Source organism: Barbatula barbatula (genome assembly GCF_947034865.1).
Source record: "Barbatula barbatula genome assembly, chromosome: 6".
Classification (NCBI taxonomy): domain Eukaryota; kingdom Metazoa; phylum Chordata; class Actinopteri; order Cypriniformes; family Nemacheilidae; genus Barbatula; species Barbatula barbatula.
Genome location: NC_136765.1, coordinates 12,045,718 through 12,070,143, shown reverse-complemented (window position 1 = coordinate 12,070,143; position 24,426 = coordinate 12,045,718). Strand labels below are relative to the sequence as shown.

Genomic DNA, 24,426 nt, shown 5'->3' with positions numbered 1-24,426 from the left:
AATGTCAGTAACCAAACAGATCTCCCATTTATTTTCCCTACTATGGCAGTAAATGGCGGGTGAGGTCTGTTTGGTTACTGACATTCTTCCAAATATCTTCCTTTGTGTTAAGCAGAACAAAGACATGTATATAAGTTTGGAACAACCTGAGGGTGAGTAAATAACAGAATTGAAATGTTTGGGTGAAATATCCCTTTAATGAGGAAGCAATCATTTGTCAAACGGCCAGATCCACACTCGGCTACAGAGCTCAATTTTGTGCGTTCAAAACATACAGTTCTAATACACCCGTGAAAACAGTCTGCTTATGGTCAGCCGCCCTTTAAAATCAAGCTCGCACCTCGGTCCGGTCAAGCCGCAGCCCCTGCGCAGTGTTTCTGTCTTCAGCCTGATTGCACGCAGTCAGCTAAAGATAACCATGTGACATTTGACTTGACTTTCCATAGGAATTAATTCTAAACAGATGTGTGCGCGTGAGCAAGTGTGTTTTCACTTTCCTCTCTCTCTCTCTCTCTCTCTCAATGGTGGCTTTAAGATTAAGGTGTTTGTAATGTTCCCTCCTGTCATAACTTTGCATGTGTGCAGTGCTGCCTTGACAAAATCTACTTTCTTCGTGTTGTTCTGCACATTTTCCACGAACATCAAAGTGCGGAGGTGTTATATTAATCGCCATGTTTTTTAGGCTGCGCTCACAAACACCATTTACCCGTAAATGCGAATGCTTTCTTACTCGAACTACCTTTTGAGATGGACCACTGTGATGATGGAAATATAGTGTTAATAGTGGAATATGTAGAAATGTTAAATAGTGTTGTTGAGGCAGATTTTTACATCCAGCAGTGTTTTTCTTTGTGCCACACATTTGCCTTTGCTTTACGTCTCTTGACCCCGCATTAAATGAATGGCCGTGATACACGCGGCCGGTAAATGCATTTGTATTGACTGCGAAGCCAACGTCCGTATCAGTGCTGTCAGCTCGTAGGTAAATGGCATTCAAAGCTTTCATTTGAATAGAATGGGGTCTGGGGAGTTTGTGCAGTGGGTTTGTGAGAGCGATGCACTTTATGTGCGGTGGTTTTCTGTCTGCCTTTTTAGGTGGTTCATACGTGCTCAAAACAGCACCTCGATCCCGAAGCAACGGTCCGTGACCACGGGGTTGGGGTGAAAGTGCTTTCCAAGTCAAATCAGCTGCAGTGCCAGAAGGACTGTTTGCACTGCTACATGTGGGGACACTACATATATCATTTTGCCGTAGATGTGGTGTGTTTTTGCGTGCGGGTTCCTAAAGCCAAAGGTGTTTTGTTGCATTCAAGTCACTTTTTAAAAAACGTTTTTGCCCACCATCAAGAGGAGGTGCGACACCTGAGGCTTGACTATGAATGTGTTGTGTTTTCCCTATATTTTTGATGTTGAGGAAAATCAAAATGTAATTACAATTATTAGAAAGCATTATTAGAAATTTGTTTGTCTTTTTTTAGAATATCTACTAAAGGAGTGCTAACATTAAATGGAAATATGTTGTTTTGTTCTAAGCCTAATAATAGCAGATACTTTTAATAATAAGCCAATGTTAGACAAAGGTTGGGCAACAATAGATCAAAATATACTTCTAAATGTGTGATACTGTTTTGCTTCATTGACAACTAATTAAAAAACAAATTTTAGTAATATAAATAAAAATATAATATTTGATTTCATCGTGATTGTAGCAGATAATATATAGGATATGTTTCATATATGTAAAAGAAACAAGCGTATGAAAGATACTTTAACTTATTAATTATATACTTACTTTTAATTTTTCTTGTTATAAATGTATAACAATGAATATAATTTTTGGGAAGCAGTAACAATATTTATAGTACATATCAACATGTCAACGACTGGTGTAGAATTATCATTATGATCAGTTTCAGTTAAAATATTGTTTAAAATAACACTATAACACATACTGCACAGGGGTTTTACACGTCTCTTTTAATAAGATACATTCAATTTCAATGTGCAATGTCTGGAAGTGTGCAGTTTCACCGATCATTAATGTTCGCTCCCGCTGTCAGAATGTGCGTAAATGTCCCACATGGTGCCTCTTCTCCCTGTGTCTGTGTCAATTGCACTTCATTTAACGTACCTTACAGTCTAATAAATAAACATAATAACTTTTCCCAAGAGCTCTGGCATACATTATTAGTGAAGTGAAACTGGTATCCAAAAAAGTGATTTTTATCAAAAACATAAAAAAGAAACAAAGCCGAACGTCTAGACATTAGCAATTTATAACACCCTGAAAAACATTTAAATGCAAACTGGTCGCCAAACATGTGATTGCTTATTCAATCATTTTCTTGAAACCTTACAAGAACAAAATATATTCACAGAGAGAAGCACCGAAATCTTATCTCAGACTAGTGATGAAGCGAGTTCATGAGGAATGCCCACCACTTTCAGTCCAAGTTCACTGCACACCATCAAGCACCTGAAGATGTTTTTACTAGTAAAAATTCCTCTTCTCGGTTCAGATCAGACAGGAAGGTCTTTGCATATGCATATGACTCTTGCTCTCTCTTTGTGGGAGATGCTGCTTTTGAGCAGGAGAACGTGGGCATTCATAATTGTACATGGCTCATCTGACAAGTCTTTCATAAATATAGAAAAAGGCATAACATTAGTCCATCCAGAAAGAGACAGTGTGACAAAATCAGGGTTACTGTGTGGTACCCGATCTCTCTCTGCTCCGTTCTTTCCGTTTGTCTCTTTGACCCCCCCACACTCCTTCTAAAGTCACAGAGCGGAGGCGACTGGATGGACTGAGTCTCGCGTGGCAGCCATGCTCTTGAAGGCCGGTGGGGCGGTGATGTCACAGCTGTGGGGAGAGAGAGCACTGCCACTGAGCGGCTGCCATGTGGGGCCGGTCACACAGGCCGACGTGGTGCCGCTGTACCCCATGTAGGGTGACACTTGGGTGGGACGGTGGTAAGGATGGATGCTGGGAGCTGTGACATAACTGTTCACTGTGGGCAATCCATTCGGCGTCTGAAAATAAAGAGTAATGAGGGTAAGACTCGTGCCGAATAGATAAATCACACATGGCCGTATCGAGATGAACATAAAGATATCGTGATAGCTAGGATAACAGAGTGAGAAACCTAGACTTCTTGGGAGAATCTGAGATTCTCTGAGAGGATGACCGGGTATTAAAACATTTGAAGGAAAAGCTATATCAAGAGAAATACACCAGCAGGAATGCCTGAATGCTTTTGGCAGAATGTCAATATCAGTTCAGCATGAGAAGAATTCACCAAGCCTTTTCAACATAAAGAGAAAAAAATGTGATGCAGGGTGGTCTCAGACTACTGGAAATCTTTTCAACAGATGAAATCCCCTTTGTTCAGGAGGTTAGGATTTGGCCATGATTTACTCATTATGATAGTAGATAGTAGACCCTTAGTCCTAAATACACACAAACACGCAAATATAAAAAAAATCATAACCATAAATACATTAAATAAATACAAAAAAATACATGTTTTAATCAGTTTAAACTAATGCACATCTAATGAAACAGTTGAAGAACTATTAAAATCAGGGACACATAGAGGTGTAAGGTCAACACTTATATAATTAAGAAAATTGTTTAAATACTTGTTGACCACTAATGAAGGATTGACCATGGGTTTACGATTTTCTTAATCACATACCAGTCAGAACATAAATATAAAGGATATGCCACAGACTCACAGATCGTTAACATAATGTTATTATTTACCGAGCATTCTCGAAAATGCTAATGCAAAAATGATTGGCTAATAATGTATTAGCGCACGGGTTATGTGCTAAAAACGAACTTGTGTAGGATACAATTCATGATAATCTATGTTTTTAATATTTATCTTGGTACACCAACATTATCTCGGGAGCAGGAAATAAACCTAAACCAGACGTGACTGCTCACAGAAACAGAAAATCTTTTTTTATCATTTTAATTTAGTAGACTACATATTATTCCTGTTTCATCCGACATTGTAGAAATCAATTATGGTCTGAGAAATCGATTAATAAAAGTGATACACAAACTGTCAAAAGTAATGTCGAAGTTATATTGACAATAGAAGTTATATTTAAAATAGCTTTTGCTCGGAAGAAAAAAGTTGTTTTTAAATGACACTTGAATCATGTAAAATAATAACATCATTAATAATGATAAATGTTAGTTGGCTATTTACCTAAATTCACTGCACGGTAGTGTTAAAATTATCAACTGTTTAATTCAGTTAGAAATGATCCATAACATTATTTTTAACACTCTTAAAATCCTGTGAATGATGGTTAATGTTTTATTGACCCTTCTCGGTTATTTATGAAGCTTTTGTGATTTCTTTGCAGAGATTATCTATAGGTATAAATGCATTAAACCACTGCACTAAATCATTTATCTAGGCTACTTTCTGTCCTCAGCTATTGCATAATCTAGTCTGACTCGACGATCATTTATTCAAGATGACAGACGCAAACATTCAGTTGTCAATGCTATTCGTCATATTTCTGAAGCTTGCAATCTCCATTTCTTAAAAACTAAGTAAACTACAGGCTCATTTTTGAGTTCCAATCATAATTTAGGCTAAAGACCTGTTTCGGCATCGGTTATAAAGATTTATTCCATCGTTTTCCACGACACATAAACCTCTAAGACCCCACAATAAACGATTACTCAATCTGTTTGTTGCTGCCCAGTGGCGCGCGAATAAATAATTCGGATGGCACGCGCGGTGTCCGCTCACTCTTCCGTCCGTTTTCAAGCGCACTAGAAACCAAACACTTGTGAATGACTTCTTGACAAATGTAAAATCCTTTGTCATCACACAACCAGCCATGAGTCACACTTTGGAGCATGTAATAACAATAATTATGATTTAATAACATATTTTATTAAGGATTTCCCCTTGTCAAAGATATCTTATGCTTTCTTTTGAAGATGTTTGGCAAATCCATTAAACTGGAATAAAATAATTTCACTATGTATAGGCCTACGTGTTTATTAAAAAAATATAAACATATATAGCCCATGACAAGTAACTTAATATGAAAAGATGCATTATAATATAAATATAACCAATCGGTTTGGTAATTATTCCCTTTTTAATTATTAGCCTATATATTTTTATCTCATACTATACGAAATATCACTACATTTTAAAATTGAGCATGTATTGATTTTAAAATGATGTTTTATTTAATATTAAAAATCAATTTGAAAAAAGTTTGTTAAAAAAGGGAAGAGTATTTTTTATTTGATGCAAGTTTGTTTTGGGTATGCACGTGCTAATGCATAGAAAATCATGTCCTCCGTTGAAACTTAAAATATTCGTTAGATTCTACATGAAATTGTTTATTTCTTTAACTTATATTTAAATTCATATATGATCTGTATATTAATATAAAGTTAAAAGTTTATCAAGTAAAGTCAATGCTCAAATATGTAGATTATTACGTGTGTGTAAATTTTACAGTTACTGCTTGGAAAATCCAAGATCAAAAATTGATTCGATGCAAACGTGTGATTACGTTTAGGCCTATTCCGTTACAGTCGATAGCAAAATCCTACTGTTGTAGGCTATAGGTCTAATGTTTTTTTAAAGTCCAGGCCTACATTTTAAATTTATTTTTTTAAATGTAGACTCTCTAAATGTACTTCAAAAAATATAATGAATATATTACATGTAATATCCTTTGCACTTTTCAAAAAGCCTCATGGAGTCATGGCTACACGTGAACAACTCCGACGCGAAGTTACTGTTCTTTGTGATAAAATCGAGAAATGTGCGATAGTAAAATGTGTCTTTAGTTTTTTTTAATGAAATCCAATTCTCAACTCATCGAGTCATGCCCTGTGTGCAGGGCCCATCATGCCTCCTCTCGCCAAAGAGAAAGACTCCATGTAAACGATGTATGGACTACACAAACTGTACTCACGCTCACGGAATTGCCCAAAAAACTATTATTGACAATGATTACTAATTCTGGAATCTACTTTTGTGCTTCTACATTGGATTGTGTCTCACTTATCACGTATGTTGCTTTTACCTGTGTGTATTCTGCGTCAGGTTCTAAGTGAGGCTTATCCGCGCCAATGACTAGTGGAGAACTCGCTGGTGAAAAATTACTCCTGCTAATAGCGATCCATTCTTCTAGTTTGCCACTGGGAAAGGACACGCTTTCACTAACTGGGGGGCAAAACAGAGACACGGAGACTACAGTCAGATAGGAGAAGAGCGTGGGCTACAGAACTGCCACAGCAGATTATTTTTGCCTGTGTATCTTGCTGCGCTGCCAACCATCTCAGACCCACCAGGCTCGCTAAATAATACTGGTGCCAAGCGTCTAGATAATACAGTCGTGTACATTCTGCATCGTCACACGACTCAGACACATTTTCCATAAGCGACGTATGACCATAATGGCGTAATGTTCGTATGTTTTAAATAAAGTGGGTAAAACGAGTCTTACAACGAGTTACACATACAGTGCAATGCGCACTTCCTGCAGACTTCAGAAATGTTCATTTGCATGGCTAATTCATCAAATAAAGTTCCAAGTGTCATGGAGTCCTTTGTGCAATGACAAGGAACATTTACCAAGCGTCTTCCTGTGAGGACAAATTAGATTTACTTTAACCGTTTCCCCTTTGAGCCCGATGGATATTATATTATACACGGTTCCTAAAGTTTGAAATTGGAAAAAGCAAGCCCACCAGTGTTGTAACTCGATAGGGGCACAAAGTACCTCCCCATACCTTCACGGAATCCACGTACATTTGCAATGTTTACATATTATCGATGGCATGTTTCAGATTTCTTCACAGTTTGACTAATCGGGAGATTGCAGGAGATACGTCATTTAAAAAGGACGATTATGGTAAAGCTAGAATTACATTAGACCAAATTTCATGAAAATGTGTGGCATGAAGAACAGACGAATTCTGAATATGAACAATATCGATTTGCGTGTGTGTGTGAGAGAGAGAGACAGGATGATAGAGAGGGCGTTAGTAGGCCCATTGGCTGTAACTAGATTATAATAATGACAAACTGTCCAAAAGGTAGGTATACAGTATGAAAGTCAAACTACCTTCGAAACTAAGCGTCTTGAGATATATTTGTGTTTGGCGCATTACGTTTTGTAAACGGAAAAACCTTTCAGGCTACACCTGAATTAAATACCTTATGCTTCATTTCGGTTCCTAAAAGCTGCCTTAAACATCTGGTAATCGTTTTACAATACATTAATGCTTCATAAAGACCGCCTAAACGCAATATCCTCCCCTGCGTTTGAAGCATTATTATCCCTTTGAAAATAAGCTAGGAAACTGCTATTAAATATGGACAGGCTGTGGCCTTACCGTACAATGCCAACTCAAACTAAACATGTTTAAATGTATTAAATATGTATTACATTCGTTCTGCGTTAATTCATGACTTAAATGGTTCATACAAATCACAACATTTGCTGTGCAAATCGTACTTCAGGTGATGAAAATGGTGTCAAACTTGAAATGCATCGAGAAAAAAATATTTTACTGTTGGCCTTGACATGCAAAACACTGTAAGCTCTGAACACTTCTTTTGTTTTTTGTTTTTGTTTTCCTCTGTATTGCGCCGACTCTTCGTTGTCTAAAATATCCCACACCCGCTGCATAATTATTACTAAAACCTTGAACCATCTGTTTCGGTGCAAAAGTATGAATCCGAGCTTCTGCACAACCCCTGAAAAAAGCACCCTACTTTTCTCATGACATATTCTTGATAATCAAAAAATTAAATAGGCCTATTTGAGTCCAATGCGACGCTTAGTCATTATTATTTATATTTAACATGTTAATGTGCTTAAATGTTGTCGCTTCCAACACCAACACAAGTTGTCATTTTCTCTTTCACTCATGCACTCCCTTTCTTTTTCTGTGTTATATACAATACCCAAAAAAATCTCTCACACACTTTGACAGGCCTACCGGTGCCTACATGCCCACACACACACACACTTAATTCAAGGATATTTATTATCAAGATCAAATAGGTTGCTTACTTTGCTGCTCCGTTATTGATCGAATGCCCAGAATATCTGTAACAGAATGAGACGAAGGCCATATCCTATGCATTGCCATGTGTCCAGGAAGAGTGGGCATGCCAGGCGGAGTTGTTACTTTAGTCCCAGTTGCTGCGATCGGAGTAGGATACGAGTAGATGTGGTTGTATGGTAGGGTGGGCTGAGGCTGGTGATGAGGGCCCTGTTTACTCGACTCGTAATGGCTCTGTTGAGACAGATTTCCGATCTTGTTGCGCAGAATCCTACTGATCGAGCTGACCGAGGGCAAGTTGAATTTATCGCACACGCCGTCGGCAAGCAGTCTGTCTCGAATCTCCCATGCGAAAATGCCAGGGTCCCGTTGCTTGTAAGTCCGAATGTGCTTGACTACGGTCGGGGTCGTGACCCTAGGTTTACTACCGCCGATTGCGCCCGGGAGTATTGAGCCGGTCTCGTTGTACCGGGCCAGAATCTTGCTCACGCAGCCATGAGAGACGCGGAGCTGCCTGCTGATGTCGCAAGGCCTGATGCCCAGCTGGGCCAGCTCTACTATCCTGAGTCTGATGGCATTGGGCAGGGGTCTTCCGTTCACAAAAACACCTCCCAGCTGGTTCACCTCGCCAAAGGCTGGCTCTATGCAGATAGATTAAGAAAAAAATGAATTAAAGACACTGACAACACATCACCATTTCCCAGGACATCAATAGCCCGTAAATGCCAGTTATGCGGACTACAAAGGCTGTATATTACTTGTATTAAGTTTATATGTTTATTATATGATTGTATTTTGAATCGTAGCTTTCAGTTTTAGTGTTATGCAATGAAGGCAACAAACATTTTCCACTTCCTCGGTGCACAAATTCTATAAATACAAAGGCACAAGTCTACTGCATACTTTAACACATAAATCATAAGAAACTTATCATCGAATATATTTCGACCGGATCAAATTCAATCGCGGCAAAGTGCCATTCTCGTAGCGCCAATAGTGGTTTATAACAACTTTTCTGTTGACCCAAAAGACGACCAAAGTGTTATAAATGTAAAAGTTCGAGTCGAAATCTGAAGCGTACATGACTAAATGATCAAATATATCTAAGCATCTCCGTTCACACGTGAGGGAAAAAACACGCAATAGCCTAAAGATCGCAGATCTTACCCATTGCGTTAAGCCTCCCGATTAAAAAAGAAACTTCAGAATGTTGCCCCGCTCTGATCTGTTGTGAGTCCAGTTTAGCTGGTTTATGGCACCGAAGCCGAACTGGATGAAAATTAAGAGTCCGAGACGGATACGATAGCGATTAGCTGTAAGAGAGGAAAATTCGCCTTCTGTTTCCTGATGGCTGAGAACACAGGCTTACATTTCAATCCCTGAAAATGATGGGCTGAACCTTCACACATCTCTCCGCAGCGAGGTCCTGCCAGCCAATCGCACTGCGCGTTTTTCCTGTGTTGGTTTGTAATTGGCTGACAGGTTTGACATGACAGGCGTTCGCACTGGCGTAAGAACTAGAGGACAGGGTTGCCCGAGTGTTGCTTTTCTTTTAGCCAGATCTAAGAATGGTAAGTTTTTTGCAACATTGCATTGTAACTTTGTTTCATAAGCATACTTCTTATTATTTCCTTTACTTGAAGAGGGACATTCGCGGAACAGTATTTTTGTTAAACCGCGGGCCCTGCGTTTTTTCTTCTAATGTCAATTAAATTGGATTTAAAATGCGCCTGAATTCCTATTTCATGTGGTGCTTTGAAACGATCGTCGCAATAATGCTTCGACTTCGAGGCAGCCTGTCATTCTGAACATGCATTTTAAGCATCATGTGCTGTTTTCGATCTGAAATAAATGAAGGCGCGTGAATGCAGATTATGGAACTGTCAGACGGGTAAATTATAATGCCATTTAAAGCTTCGTTTTTTAATTTAACGAAATAATGAAACACTTAACTTTGAAGTGCTGGTATGTGATATCATAAAAAGTCATTGGCTATGAACTGTTTTAATATAATACACTGACGTTTTGTGTCGATAAATTCCTGCTAGTTCGTGCGAAATGTGTAACTTGTCGACGACACGAAATAATATCAAATGAAATACTCATGGCCTACTTTACTTTTACTATTATGAACCTCTGGCAGCGAGGATCAATTACGTTTGCTGTCTTAAAAGGTGCATTTTTTATGTGTAAAGATAATGGTCAAACAAGAAATGACCATAAACCTATGCGTTTATAATCTGCATCCATTTCTATACGTTGAGGTTTTGTTTTCCGGTGTGAAAGATGGTCACGCTTATATGTATAATTAATTCATAGTCTTATTCTATGTGTATTTTCTTATTTGTCAGTATAATGTTGAAATAACGCTGTTGAAATGCATAACACATTCTTATGTTTTAATGTTGATACAAGCGGTATATGTTAAGATTTATATATTCATTTTACTTTAATGAGTAATATGTTTTTTAACAGGCCTTCAAGACCTGACTTTTTTTAAGTGGTCAGGTGTAGCACGGTATTGTTTAGCTGAGGTCAGGCCTATTTGAACAGTCTGGCAGCCACTGCAAAGAGCCAACGATTCTGGCGAGGTATTTGTATTGTTGTTTCCTGTTGACTTAAGACATTTAAGCTTCTTTGGTGTTACCTTATCGGCGTTAGGATTTACTCTCTCCCGCATATTTCGGACATAAATCTCACGGGATGCTTTACTTACTCAGTTCGGATCTCTTAGCCAACTAGAGACCTCTGTATCCGTTTCAGGAAGATTCTGTGGATAAAGAAACTGGCATTAAATTGTAGGCATTTGCCCGGAGACCGCCTTGCCCAAAATGTAGGCTAATTATTAATAGTGCTCATTCTCAATTTTGACTTTCCTTCTCAAGTGCTGAGCAATAGCTACTCTGCAGCAGAATGTTTTCATTTGCACTGATCTGGCCCCAGCTCTTTTGTATCGCCACTCACTAAAACTAATCATTAATTGAGATGTCTTAAATCACAACTAACAATGTGTAGAATCGGTTCATGCGGGAAGATGCAATACATTTGCGTGTTCTAAATCAAACACGTACTTTTGGACGAACTACCAGCACAGTAAACACCACGCTGGTGTTGTTTTTTTGTCGAGTGATGGAGTCGGGAAGAAATGTTGAGAAGGAAACCCCAAAAGAAAGTGATTAAAGCTTGGTCGCGTATAGTGGGAGAAGGTGAAGCGTCTCCGGAGAGACAGACAGGGCGAGAAGCCGATGCTACTGCTAAATCGAATGTATCCTCCAGAACAATTGTTTATTTATTTAAACGCATGGCAATAGCCAATGTTCGTTGGGTTCAGTTTTAAGGAGAGCATAAATCTAGCTCCCTAACTGACCACTGAAAGATAGGAAAGGACTGCGTTAATGAGGTGTGAAGGTTGATATGAAAGACAGCCTGCTCTTACCACACGTCTAGCTTTTGGCGTGGGAGAGACTTGCATTATGCAAGACATAATGAAGTTCTTGAAAATTGTAACGGAATATGCTATTAATATTTGGCTTTGGTAATAACAATAACAATTATTAACCGATGACATTTACTGGTTTTATAAGAACAGCCCTAAATGGTAGCCTATTTCAATGATATATAACTTGATGTATGTATATGAACACATTTTGTTTTTATAAGTTTTTCTTTTTGGCTGGCATCACACAATGGGGAGTGTTTTACATTGATGCAACACATCAGTTATTGTTGAAGTTGTCATTTTAGTCATCAGTTAAAGTTAATACTTTTGTTGTGCTATCTAGATTATCAAACTAGCTAGGCTGTATCCTGAAAGGGATTTGACTCTCATGCATGACTATGTATCGCGGATGAGAGGAGGCTACATACAGTCAAGCAGTTTGTAGTTCAGTCTATCACCACAGCTAGAGCTCTATTTGCAGCAACACAGAATGTGTCCTGTCAGACGAATCGGAAGAGTGTTGAAGATTTTTTTAAAGACGTATCTTACAAACGTGACAGAAAGTCCATTGAAGTCACGTTTTTCCTGCAACTCGGGGTGACGCAACTGGCCGGCACTGTAATTATGTCATTGTTTCAAACTTGAATCTCACTATTTCGTGGATGTTACCCGTTTTGAATTAATCTACAGGTATACATTTAATATAAATGGTTGGGTCGCTTATATTTGCATTTGATTGAAATAGTCCACCGGGTAAGTTTGTACTCCAGTGATAATTAAAGGTTAACTCTCATTATTTATCATCCTCAAGTTGTATGACTCTGTTGTGGAACACAACATTTCTAAATAGGCGCATAATCTGGGATAAAAACTATAAATGATTTTTGCCGTTATTGCACAGTTAAAGATACAGATAAAAAAGCTTATAAATGCGTTTTTCCTTTTCGAGACAACATGCTCTGGCGGCGTTTTGGGTATTGTATTTACATACCTGCCATTTAGCCTATTAGATTTTCATCAAAATATAAACATTCAAAAGTAGCTATAAAGTGTCTATCGTTTATAAAAGTAATTGAAAGCAATATCATGACATTTAGCGTCAAAACACGCAACACTTAACATCGAACACGCGTTATAACAGCCCCGATTAACCTTATGCGTGTAATTTATTAGTAATCAATATTTATCGTTAATTATTATATAAATATTATCATCAAAAATATTATAATTTTACTTTAACTATTGCAAATGTCAGAATAGCTACTTTCTATCTCATCAGTGTGATTCTTATTCATAATGCCCTGCAAGCGCGCCCTTTATTATTTTAGGGGTTTCAGTTTGGAAATATGCAAAATAATGACAAATTTACTTCATTGAAAATATTCTCATAGGTGCCAGGTGAAACGTATCTGTTTGGTCATCCGTCATTTTACGTTTTTGAAGCATCACACATCATATCCTGTACTATGTGTCTGTGTCTGTTTTCTCAAGGGAGTCAAAAGCTGAATTTTTATTCGGGGTAGTTAAATTTTGCTTGTGTGGTTTTATCTATACAGGAATTGCTTTAAATCCAAACATTTAAAATCATTATTAATAATAATAATCATAACTATAATAACAACAGCATATATTTATTAATATTATTTTTAAAGCAAACACGAGTTGTTGATACAGCAGCGTAAAACACGTAAAGTGAAAAGTGATAACGTTGAAATGTTTTATCTTCAAGCCTTGTTGAGCATGTGTAAATACACATGGTCCGAGAGAGTGGAAGTCGGGAGTTTTTGACTCATTACACACATCTCAATTACCATACGCTCATTAGCGTTTCATCTTGAGTGCATCTGACCCTCTTATATTGATGACTTTGTACTTTAAGAGAATCTTATCTAATTTTTAAGAAGCAGGCTTTCAGAATTTCAGGACTGGAAAATAAGAGAGCACTAAATGCGGAAGTAATCTTAATCATCCCCTTTTCTCTGTGTTCTTTAGAGTAAGCCGATGTCATCAATCACGGATACAGCAGACGGTGGGAGGCCATGATGTGCAGATATTCCTTAAACGTGATGGATGAATGAAAAAGAAAATAGGTGATTCTCCAACGAACATGCACAGTGACTGAATAAACAGTAGTATTTATTTTGGATGATACATCCAATATAAGTATATTTTCTTTTGTGCAAAGTTGAAAGATCTTCGGCAGTTATTTACCCCTCTCCTTCACGAGACAAAGTCACAGTCATCCACTCTTAAGCATCACACCAAATCAGTTGTTTCTGCGTATCACAATATTATGCAGTGGAGTCATTTTTAAGCCATCTTGTGTTGAGCATTCTAAATACACACCTTGTTTGACATAGAATGCTGTGTACTGGAAATAGCTTTAAAAAACAGGGAGAACTGATTTCACACCCAAAAAAAGGTAATTATAATGTCATTGAAAATTTTGGGTCCTTTTATATAAATAGTGTTTATTACAGTTGGCTTGGCCTTTTGAAATATAAGTTGACGAAAAGAGGGAATCTATTAATCATCCAAATGTGCACATGCACAGAAAAGGATTGATTTATGTGTGTAATGCCGCAGACAACGCTTAAGAAAATCATAACTTGCTAAAGTTATGAACATAGGCTTTAAGAAATAAAATGTCATCAGCATGTTCACTTCTTATGCATTCGGGTAATACTTTCTGCGAATATTTTGGCTTGACGTTTGATTCGAAAGTATTGATTAATTCTGCTAAAAGACACATTTTTAAATTGTAAACTTATTTTTAAACGATAGCCATTTTGTATTAAAACGATAAGTAATTTATTCTGAAATTATTCTGAAACATTGTTCACAATTTGACGCGATAATAAAAAATTGCTAAACCAATTTTTTTAGTATATCATAAAATGACAATATAAATATATGATTTAAAGTATAATTGTTTGCATTTGTTCTATAATGTATGAACGAATAATTGAATGGTTATTTTTCAGAAGTTAAGGCTTACTGGAGTTTTGTTTTGTTAACATTTTGCTAATGGATCTTACTAAAGTCGCTTTTAAAATAACTTTAAAGCCTTATACGTCCCATTACGCAGTAAGCATTTATCTATTTCCTCAAAAGAAAATAGTATTTTATTGCGTTTCTACTCATAGGTTACTTTCTCTATATGTTAATAATATAATAACTACTCGATAATAATTGTGTGTTTTAATTGTTTATTGGGTGTCCATCAAATTGTGCAGCTTGAATCCAAATATTCGGACTGCAAGTTGTTTGTTAGTCCATACGTGGTAGGATTTTCCAAATGAGTCACAATGAAGACCTACATGAAAAAATTGTCTGGGAAACGTGGACCCAGTTTTCTTCAGTCTCTGTGCGTGCCAGCAGGGAGGTGATGAACAGCGATGACTATTTTTCCTATCTGTGTCTTGAATACGATTCGAAGTGAAATTGTGAAAAGTCAGTCAAATAACTGGGAATGGAAATAATACAAGTGAAGATTGATCTTAAGTTAATTGTTATCACAGAAGTTATTAGAAGTTATAGCCGACATATTATAGCCCACCTTTGAACATGATAGCTTGAATGTTCAGCCCACCATAATGATGCACGGCAAGTTTAGAATATTATGTTTGCGTTGTTGCTGTCATAAATTAGCCGTTAGACGATTTTCCAAACGCCTGGATTATGTTACTCTAGTAGCCTAACTGTTATTATCTACAGTTTTAAAGTTCAACTGATAAAGCACGACTATTATCTGAGAGTGTTTCCACTGGAATTGACACTATTAGACTGCTTTGCAGGTTAACACCTCTCAAGGGTTGACTGCTCTTGTGACTTAAGTCCGGCGTAATGAGGACTTTCGTAGGTTAACGATGGGTGTTTTGGGGCCAGTTCATGGCTTAAAGGGACAAAATGAACAATATTTACGATGGTTTTAATAATTGTTCGCATCGACTGCTCTTGCTTTCTCCACCTGGTCTTCATTAGTATTAAAGATTACATTCCAGTCTAATATAGTTCCTTTTCTATTACAAACCAATAGAACCTTGTTGCGACTGTTGCGTTTGATGGGGAACAACATGGCTCTTATGGAAATAAACCATGTTTTTTTGTGGTGCAAAGTCTGGTAAACATATGTTATTTTTGTATAGATTACAACTTTTCTATTGTTTTACTACAGTTACCATGGTCTAAATCTGTGGTTTTACCATGTCTTTTGTTGGAACTGTAATGGTGAATTTTCGTAAGGGTGGTTAAATTAAAGTTTAGCTTGGCAGCGTTTTGTTTCCCCATTAATCTTTGTCCGTTGTCAATGTTGACAATATGATTTGGAAGATATCGACAAATGTCGTGTTTTACATTCTATTAACTAATATGTAATATAAACACATTCATTGTATTTCTTCTCTCTAATTCCAACAGGTTTATTTGTCTGTTTATTTTGTATTTGGGCCAAGCATGTCACCCATAGTTTTTAGAGTATAGAATGTTACATTGTACATTGTACTTTATTCAAGTCTGATCTTGATTTGCGTAACGAAGGAACATTTTCCATTACTTTTTCAACGTCATCTGAATACGGATCCATATAATACCTTCGTGCAGGTTGAAACAGAGAAATAGACATACATTTTTCCAATTTTAGGTAAATAGCTCCCTCTGCTGTTTTTATTTCTCTGGTACATAGACTAGAGAACATGCAGAGAATGGGCACCGTAGAAAACAATCCTTTAGGGTGGATGGTTTAAAAAAAATGTAAACATCCACAGAACATCCCTTTTCACAAAAAATAGTCGAATTGGTTATTTACACAATAAAAAGTTTAGAATGATATGGTTCTTTTAATAACCTTTGACGGTTCTTTGGAAAATTAAAATGGTTGCGCTGGCATCATTGTGGAAAACTATGTGTAGCATCTTTATCGCTGAGACTGTATATTCCTTAAAGAATTTGATGAAGACAATTACAAAGCGTTTCGTTGGTCATTCTAATCAACTGTGGAGCTCTCTGAGAATTTTCTATGACTCATATTAAATTAAAATGGTAAATATTATATTGGTTAAAATCTTAAATTGCGAAAGATCGGGAAGATTCGCTTGAATTTCACGTCATGGACTTTATAGTAAATATAATTTACTAAATTAATTTCTTTTTCGATCTTTGCAGTAGCCTATTGTGTTCGACAGCGTTTTATTTATTTATTTTAGTGAAACTGAGTTTCATTCTGTCTGTGTTGAACTCTAAAACCAAAAGGTTTGACACAACATGCACATAAGGGATTGATCCTGCAGAGGGAGCCAGTAAAGACAAAATTGGGCTGTTGGCTTTCACTCTCTTTCTGGCTTCTCGGCCTTCGTGGGGTACATCTAGGTTGACCAAGCAATCGTGTTAACATACAGATGAACAGCTGCGGAAATACGACTGCCATGTCATACTTAACGCCCGCATCTTCAACGTGTTATAAAAGTACCAGACATGGTCAAAAGTTGCCTGGTTTTAAATCAACATGAGGAAGAAATGTGACGTCGTCTGTGAAAATGGCGGTGCAGTGATTGTTGGACCCCTGGAGCATTTTCCTCGGATACTGGAAAGGCTTACGGGGCGTGAAATTTTATGCACTAATTTCTCGTCTATTTTTCATTTTTAAAGTTAAGACGATTAGGCCTTCGTTAACACATTGAAAACTGACAGACGCGTGGACAATTTCCCCTGAAATTCTTTAAAACAGTGTTGTGAACGGCATTGTCAACTATTATGCCCCTTTTATGATAAAAATAGATCAGTAGTTGCGTGTCATCTCTAGCATAAATTGCCATTAAAACGTATTAAATGACGTCCTAATATACCCTCTCTCCCATTTGACTAAATGTGCAAAGATAAATACAAGGAGTTATAAAGTCAGTTCCTCAGGTGCACAATACCTACAGTAGACTACAGTAGGACTATAGTTAATTTACCATGTTCAATGTTCCACAGTTTGACAATCAAACTCCCTAAAACTATTTTTTGTCAAAATTATTTTTATATGTGTAAAAGTATTTTTGATTGAAACCAATGAGGTTTGTTTGATATATTTTGCGTATATGATGATATTTATATAGCCTACTTTTAAGCAGGCGATGTGTCCTTTTAAGGGAATGCAAGAGAAAGCTTGAGTTGAGACGGAGCTATTTGAGTCAGCAAGCTGGGTTTTTACGAATCAAAAAATGAATGTAACAATATTTATACATTCTTATTCAATTGATCTAAGTAAAAGTAAATAAAATGTAAATCACTTTTTTTAGTCACGTTGTAACCTAAATAAAACAATTCGATTTTTTTTTAAATAATTTAGTCTGTCGCCGCACGAAAAGGCCTTTATCAATATCTGTATTTCAACTTTGTATTTACTTGACGCTTTTAAGAAACGAGCCACAATTCTTACCAATAATTTTATCAAACCATGTACATGTTTGTGTTTCGTGTAAAACACGTTTTAAGTATAGCAGTGAAAGTGAGCTGAAAGTGATGGTCCTGGAATGCTTTACAAATATTTGTATAGCTTTTTTGGATGCTGTAGCCTATACACAACCTTCTATTTGTTACATTTCGAGCTATATGTGAACTTAATGAAATGTTAATTTGTTAATTTATACCAAAAGTGACGAGAGAAAACAACCGTAACAACTGTACCAGTATAATGTTGTTTTTTCTTTATATTATTTTCCTGTCGCCGTGTAGCCTTTCTCCTTGGGTTTAAGAAATCAAACAACAAGGGTAAATATTTGACACTGAAGAGCTCTTCGCTGTTTGAGAGTGCACACTTTTCCTGAAGCATACTTCTATCCGTGGGTGTCTAATAGATTAAGGAGATACGAGAGGTCATTAGAAACTAAACTGTGTGCCTACACGGGGCTTTATTTATTCTCTGAGAGTGCGTGCTTAAATTCAAAGAGCTTGGCAAACATTTAACTCGCTTTATACAGGTTAACAGTGAAATTTGGATACAGTTACTAAAATGTTGATTCTCGCTTGCAATTTAGGAATAACTGAACTAAACTTTACGATTGACTCGGACACATTTATGACTTTGAATTTTCGTTTTGTCATACACAAAAAATAAGCAATGACTGAGTTAAAGAAAGGTAATGCAATCTTAATTTGTCTGTTTAAGGCTTTTATTAAACAGAAACCATCTGGAGGCATTTCCGAACGAAAAGAGAGAAACAAAGCTTTTAAATACCGGTTAAAAACATAACCGATAATTTAGTATTGGCGTAGGTAGCAAATAGACGTGGAGCAGTAGATAGTTGTCCAGATCCCGTTCGGCCCTATTCAAAACCATGACAACAAGAAACAAGCAGGGATTTATTCGACAAAGTTAAAGGACATTGTGCAGGGGCGTCAATCAAGCATTATTTCGGGACTGAACAAATGCAAAATCTTGACTGGAACAAATGCTTCCAACGGGTCTCCGACGCGGGGCTACATTTCCCTCTTTTGTTCCCGGTCGCTGGTTGGCATGTATTTGTGTTCCTTTTTTCGCCCGACCACCCAGGACGACTAGACGAGAACGGATACCCACTCTGTTTGGGAGGGTCTGCAGTCATCCAGAGCGCGCACTAAGACGAGGCAGTCTCATCATCGGAGATGACTGGTGCACTTTGCTGGTGAGGTGCAGGACTCGAGTACGCAGCAGCCCATAATGAAATATTCATATGCACCTATATATAACCAATTAAAATACTTAGGGTTGCGTCTTGTTTACCAAGGGCTGGGCTTTCTTCTATTAAACCATACTGGAATGGTTTACCGTAATATGCATGTTGGGTTAAAACGGCAAATTCTGGGTTGGAATTTAAATTGCAAAGCAAAATATCAAACAACAGTGCATCTTTCCCATTAAAGTTCTTCTTTGTTGAGTCGATCTATACAGCCTATATTACAATTAATTATTGTCATAAATTCCGCCCGTTGCTGGACTGACATTGTGCACATTTCGCCCGTGTTGGTGTAAAACACCTGCAATAAACAACAAATACGCCAATAAACGAATTAGGAAAACCAACTATGGGACACTAATGGATCACTTTGTATGCAAATATGCGATATATTATTTGAGCGGGGGAAAGAAGGGGGGTTCTTGTTGTTACTTGCCACCCAAGACGTGATTCAGCCTCAACAATTACCATTATCTGTTTCCCAGTTTTCACGAATTCAGACGAATCAGTAATGATGAAGAGTGTTACCCACCATCATTGTAAAAGTAACGGCCTATTCTTTGACGAGTTCACACCTACCATTACAGGGATTTAAGTACTCGACTCATTGAGGTACTTAGGAGGAGAGGCCTCAAAGCAGCGACCAAGTGCTGTTTATATAAACATCACGGCATCAGTGTACACATTGTCACTTGGAGTCGCGTCTTCGAAACGGACGCATCACCTCAGCACTGCGCAGCCGAGGATAGCTCGACAACACTGAGGATCAGTCCTGGAATTACCCGAAAACAAGCGTTCAAATGGCTATTTCTAACAAGTTCAGTTTCACCGTGAGAAGTATTTTGGATTTGCCAGAAAACGACACTGATCGGATGGCACCCCATTCTCCAGTTGGTTCGTTCTCCGCCTCTCCTTACTCATCCTGGACTGAGAATGACAGAAGTCATTGCATCTGTGAGTTGTTAAAACATTCTCCTATCATTTTAAACGTTTAATAAAAATGTCCATGCTAACATGAATTATTTAGCAAAATAGCTATGGGCTGGTTTTCAATTTTACATGTTAATATTCGGCCACATCGGCCATTCAATGTAAGCAAGATTCATTTTTTACCTCCACCCTGTTTTAGCGTCAGACGAGAGCAACCCCGAGGCTTCACCAGACTCAACAGGGCCCGATGAGCTCTCCTTGGATGCTGAGGAACGCGAAAAGAGGAAGAAGCGTCGTGTTTTATTCTCCAAGGCTCAAACTTATGAGTTGGAAAGGCGCTTCCGTCAGCAACGTTACCTGTCCGCTCCGGAACGAGAGCAACTGGCGCACCTGTTACGACTCACGCCCACGCAGGTGAAGATCTGGTTCCAGAACCACAGATATAAAATGAAGAGAGCGCGGATGGAGTGCGCTCATGACCTCAATCAACCTCCTGTGCTGCGCAGGGTCGTGGTGCCCATTTTGGTCCGAGACGGCAAACCTTATCAGAACTGCAATATGGAGACAGACAAAGTGAGCTGCATCGTTCCGCAAACGGTTTCATCTTCACCATTCAGCGTCCCAAGTTTTCAGTCATTACAGCAACAAACACCATTTGCGCTTTTCCCCACATACCAGCACTTCACAAACACACCGGCCTCCCGTCACCACTTCTGTGTTTGGTGAGACTTTGTCAGCACACAACCTATTTCATGGACGTACAGTATGGATTGATCATGATTTAAGTTGTTTTTATTTACGTAAGGTGTTAGGTCAATAAGAATACACATTGAGCGTAAAATGCTGTTTGCACATATTGTATGGTGTATTTTCTTGTATTGTTTTTATCAGATGCGTTTTGCAAGGTGTTTGTGTATCACTGTGTATACCTAGATAGTGCTTTTTGAACTATTTGTATTGTTCAAACCAAAAGTTTATATATTAAGAAAAAACGTTTATGTTTTATACGGATAAAACAGAGAATAGCTTGTGTCATGTTTGGTGAAATTATATCACATTAAAGTGTTAGAACCCCAAAAGTCTTCGTTCTTTATTCTATGTAAAGTTTTGAACCATTTTGTCATCTTTTAAAATTCTATTTAATTGTTTATTGTTAACTAACGAGATGGTGTTTCGTTTATATAAAGTTCTTAAATTGTAAAAAAATGTAAGAAGTAGTTTCTTATCGTTTATTTGGGATAATTCGTTCATCTTGTTGTTAATCTCGCGATTCTTGTTTGGTGTTTGTATAAAAGATCTTTCATCGGACTGAATGGAACATGAAAATTAGCGCACAGCAAGAGATATGTGTCTTTTGTAATGTTAAGACGTTCACTTTCACCCAACAGAGAAGACAAATAACCAGCTTAACGAAAGGAACCTCAACATAGTAGGTAAACACTGAGGACGAAATATACGATGCGCAAAAAATAGTGAATCCCACCAACTTGCATTGTCTTTACCCCTCTTTCGTTGTATCCCATACCGTGTTTCAAGCATGCGCTGTTTTAAAGCATCTGTTTATAAATGTTCAATGTAAATTAGATTTTAATTGTGTAACAAAGAATTTGTGAATAAAGGAAAAATAAAACTTGTTCTTAACAGTGTCAGCACCACACCACATCTAGTCCACCCCCACCCTCCCGGTTACTATCATCTTTGTCACCTGGCCTTTTGTCCCCTCTCTCAGGCCATCTTGTACTACATATGGAAGGGACTGTCCGAAGCGGTCTCCTCGCTACATCTTTCCTTAAACACTTTGTGTCGTCTTCTGAAAGGACCATTGTGTGGCTTCCAAAAGGACCTAGACAAAATCCGCAGCGTCTCAATTCTCGTGATGTTTAATCAGTCCCGGGCCGACAAATTTATGGGCTTTACAATACAATGGAGTTTAAAAGTCTCAGGGTTTTGGTAGTGACAAAGGCGTCTAGAGGTCTCCGTTGGTTAAGGTTTGGACAAAACTTAGTGTGGTCCTTAAACGCAACGATTTCTACATAGTATAGCACAGCATCTTTTTTGACACTCGTATTTAATTGTGATTAGCAGGTGAGATCCTTGTATGAAGTTCTACAACAACGAATGACCCACAAACTCCGAAATGTGCAATCTTTCAGATGCTTGAAACAACGTGTAAATGTTCTAAAAACACATTATGCCAATAAATATTTATGTATTATCTGCTATTAACTAAATACGATTTTATAGATTTAAATGGATAGAATTAGCCAAAAATGAAAATCCTGTCAGCACTCACCCTCATGTGGTTCCAACCCAATAAACTACTTCTGTTCTTCTGAAAAGAAAGAAGTATATATGGAAAAATGTTAGCACATTTTTAGTTCTGGGACATCATTGACCACCAGTTGGAATAAAAGTGCCCTGCTTGCTTTTCTTAAATTCTTCCAAATATCTTTGTGTCCAACAGAACAAAGAAATGTCTTGCTCTTCTACTGATTTCCATATCCGTGAAATCCGTGATTTTCTTTGTGATAAATCATTATAATTCCTCGTCCTTTATGTTTGTCACTGGGTTTTCCAAAAATCTAACTTATAACGTGTTGTAAAAAGTGCTTGTCAACTTTGACAACAATGTATTTAATTGTTTAAAAAGTTTAATTGTTTTCATTCTTCGGTGAACTTCCCCTTTAGATCGTCGTGTAATCTCATGGTGGTGACATTAGATGTGTGCGCAACACTTTCGTTTAAAGGCTTCTTACAATAATCTTTCTTGGTTGTTACAGTTAACAGTAGAATGTTCATAAACCTTATCAATCTTGCCTACTGTCACATTAAAGCAAAACTTCTAATTTAAAAAAGGATTTAGGGCAGATGAATCATGTATATCTTTAGTATAGGACAAATCATATGCATCGATAAAACATAAAGACTTGGAATGATATAGACTATTACATAAACACGTGTAACACTGAAGCCAAAATCTTGAATATGAGTTTCTTTAGGATATATGGTTTATTAGTTGTCATCATGCTGACCTTATGTAAAATAAAGCCGTGGTATGTCTAAATATCTAATCATTGTGATTATACCAGGGCATTCTCAAATTGTAAAAATGTATGAAACAAAAATAGGAACATTAGCCATGTGTGATGTCACACAGCTCTGCCACCTTGAGGTTAACAGCTTCTCGAGGTGGTCTAATATGTGAAAGGGCTCGGAGGAAAACTAGAATGCCCATCACTCATGTGAGCTCCCACTGCATGCTCACCGATGACCGCTAGATGTCACAAGAGTACCGTCTAGGGTTTTAGATGTATGGTCTGCTCAAATGAAAAGAGAGGATCGATAAAATACTCATTATTGATACCAATTTTATTCAACGAGTGCTTTATTTCCTGTGAGCGTTTTGATTTGTGTACATTCATATATAAAACCCACACATACAACTATAGATACAATAGATCTATAGTTTGCCAAACAATTGTGTCCATAGACAAACAAAAATTATTCAGACACCAGAATTTCTTCACAACGGAAAAGACTGTCCCTCTAGGCACATCTAATATTTTTGCTATTTCTGATTGGAATGCCTTCCTTGTAGAATGTGTCTGCCTTTTCTCTCAAATCAGTTGCATTAGTTTTGGCTTAGATTTAAAAGCTGTCAGCTATAGAGCTACCAATTTAGGTGAAACAATTACCAAGCAATGCTTAACTTTGTTCAGTCTGCGCTGTAGAAAGACATTAGAAATTAAATAAAATCTACTTTAGCAAAACCTGATCAGGTCAAAGTGTCAGAATAATGTTTGGTACCTATTTTTATTGATAGTCCGCTAAGAATTGTTGTTTAGAAAATGTCACAGTTTACCTTATTTGCCATACTATAGAACTGTAATATGTCCTGTGCCAGTAGAAAAAAAGCAAACATTTTGGTTTGACTATATATATATATATATATATATATATATATATATATATATATATATAAAAATATATATATATATATATATATATATATATATATATATATATATATATATTAAGAGTTTGGTCCAAATAGAGATTAAACAATTATCAAAAATCATGTTTTTTATTGTGCATTCCAATTGATATCAATCAAACTGCAGTTGGTTTGTTTTGATTTAAGCCATATTAATAAAAACAATACAGCTGACTAACACAATAAAACACAATAAAAACACGAATACATAATAAAAAACATAATTTTTGAAAAATGTATCATTTCAATTTGGGATCAAACTTTTCATATATATATATATGCTCTATATACAGAG

General features: G+C 37.1%; 2 protein-coding genes across 2 annotated transcripts; one reads left to right on the top strand and one right to left on the bottom strand.

Annotated features, from left to right (window-relative positions):
• Positions 1-1,777: 1,777 nt before the first annotated feature.
• pax9 (paired box 9) lies at positions 1,778-9,417 on the bottom strand. Its single transcript, XM_079458185.1, has 4 exons — positions 9,239-9,417; positions 8,080-8,712; positions 6,082-6,221; positions 1,778-3,033 (listed from the first exon to the last, which is right to left on the bottom strand). Exons 1-4 carry the CDS (start codon positions 9,240-9,242, stop codon positions 2,782-2,784), a joined length of 1,029 nt encoding a protein of 342 aa, XP_079314311.1. The 5' UTR covers positions 9,243-9,417; the 3' UTR covers positions 1,778-2,781.
• Positions 9,418-17,984: 8,567 nt separating this feature from the next.
• Positions 17,985-21,212, top strand: nkx2.9 (NK2 transcription factor related, locus 9). The gene is made up of 2 exons (XM_079458184.1): positions 17,985-20,161; positions 20,337-21,212. Exons 1-2 carry the CDS (start codon positions 20,008-20,010, stop codon positions 20,861-20,863), a joined length of 681 nt encoding a protein of 226 aa, XP_079314310.1. The 5' UTR covers positions 17,985-20,007; the 3' UTR covers positions 20,864-21,212.
• Positions 21,213-24,426: the final 3,214 nt, after the last annotated feature.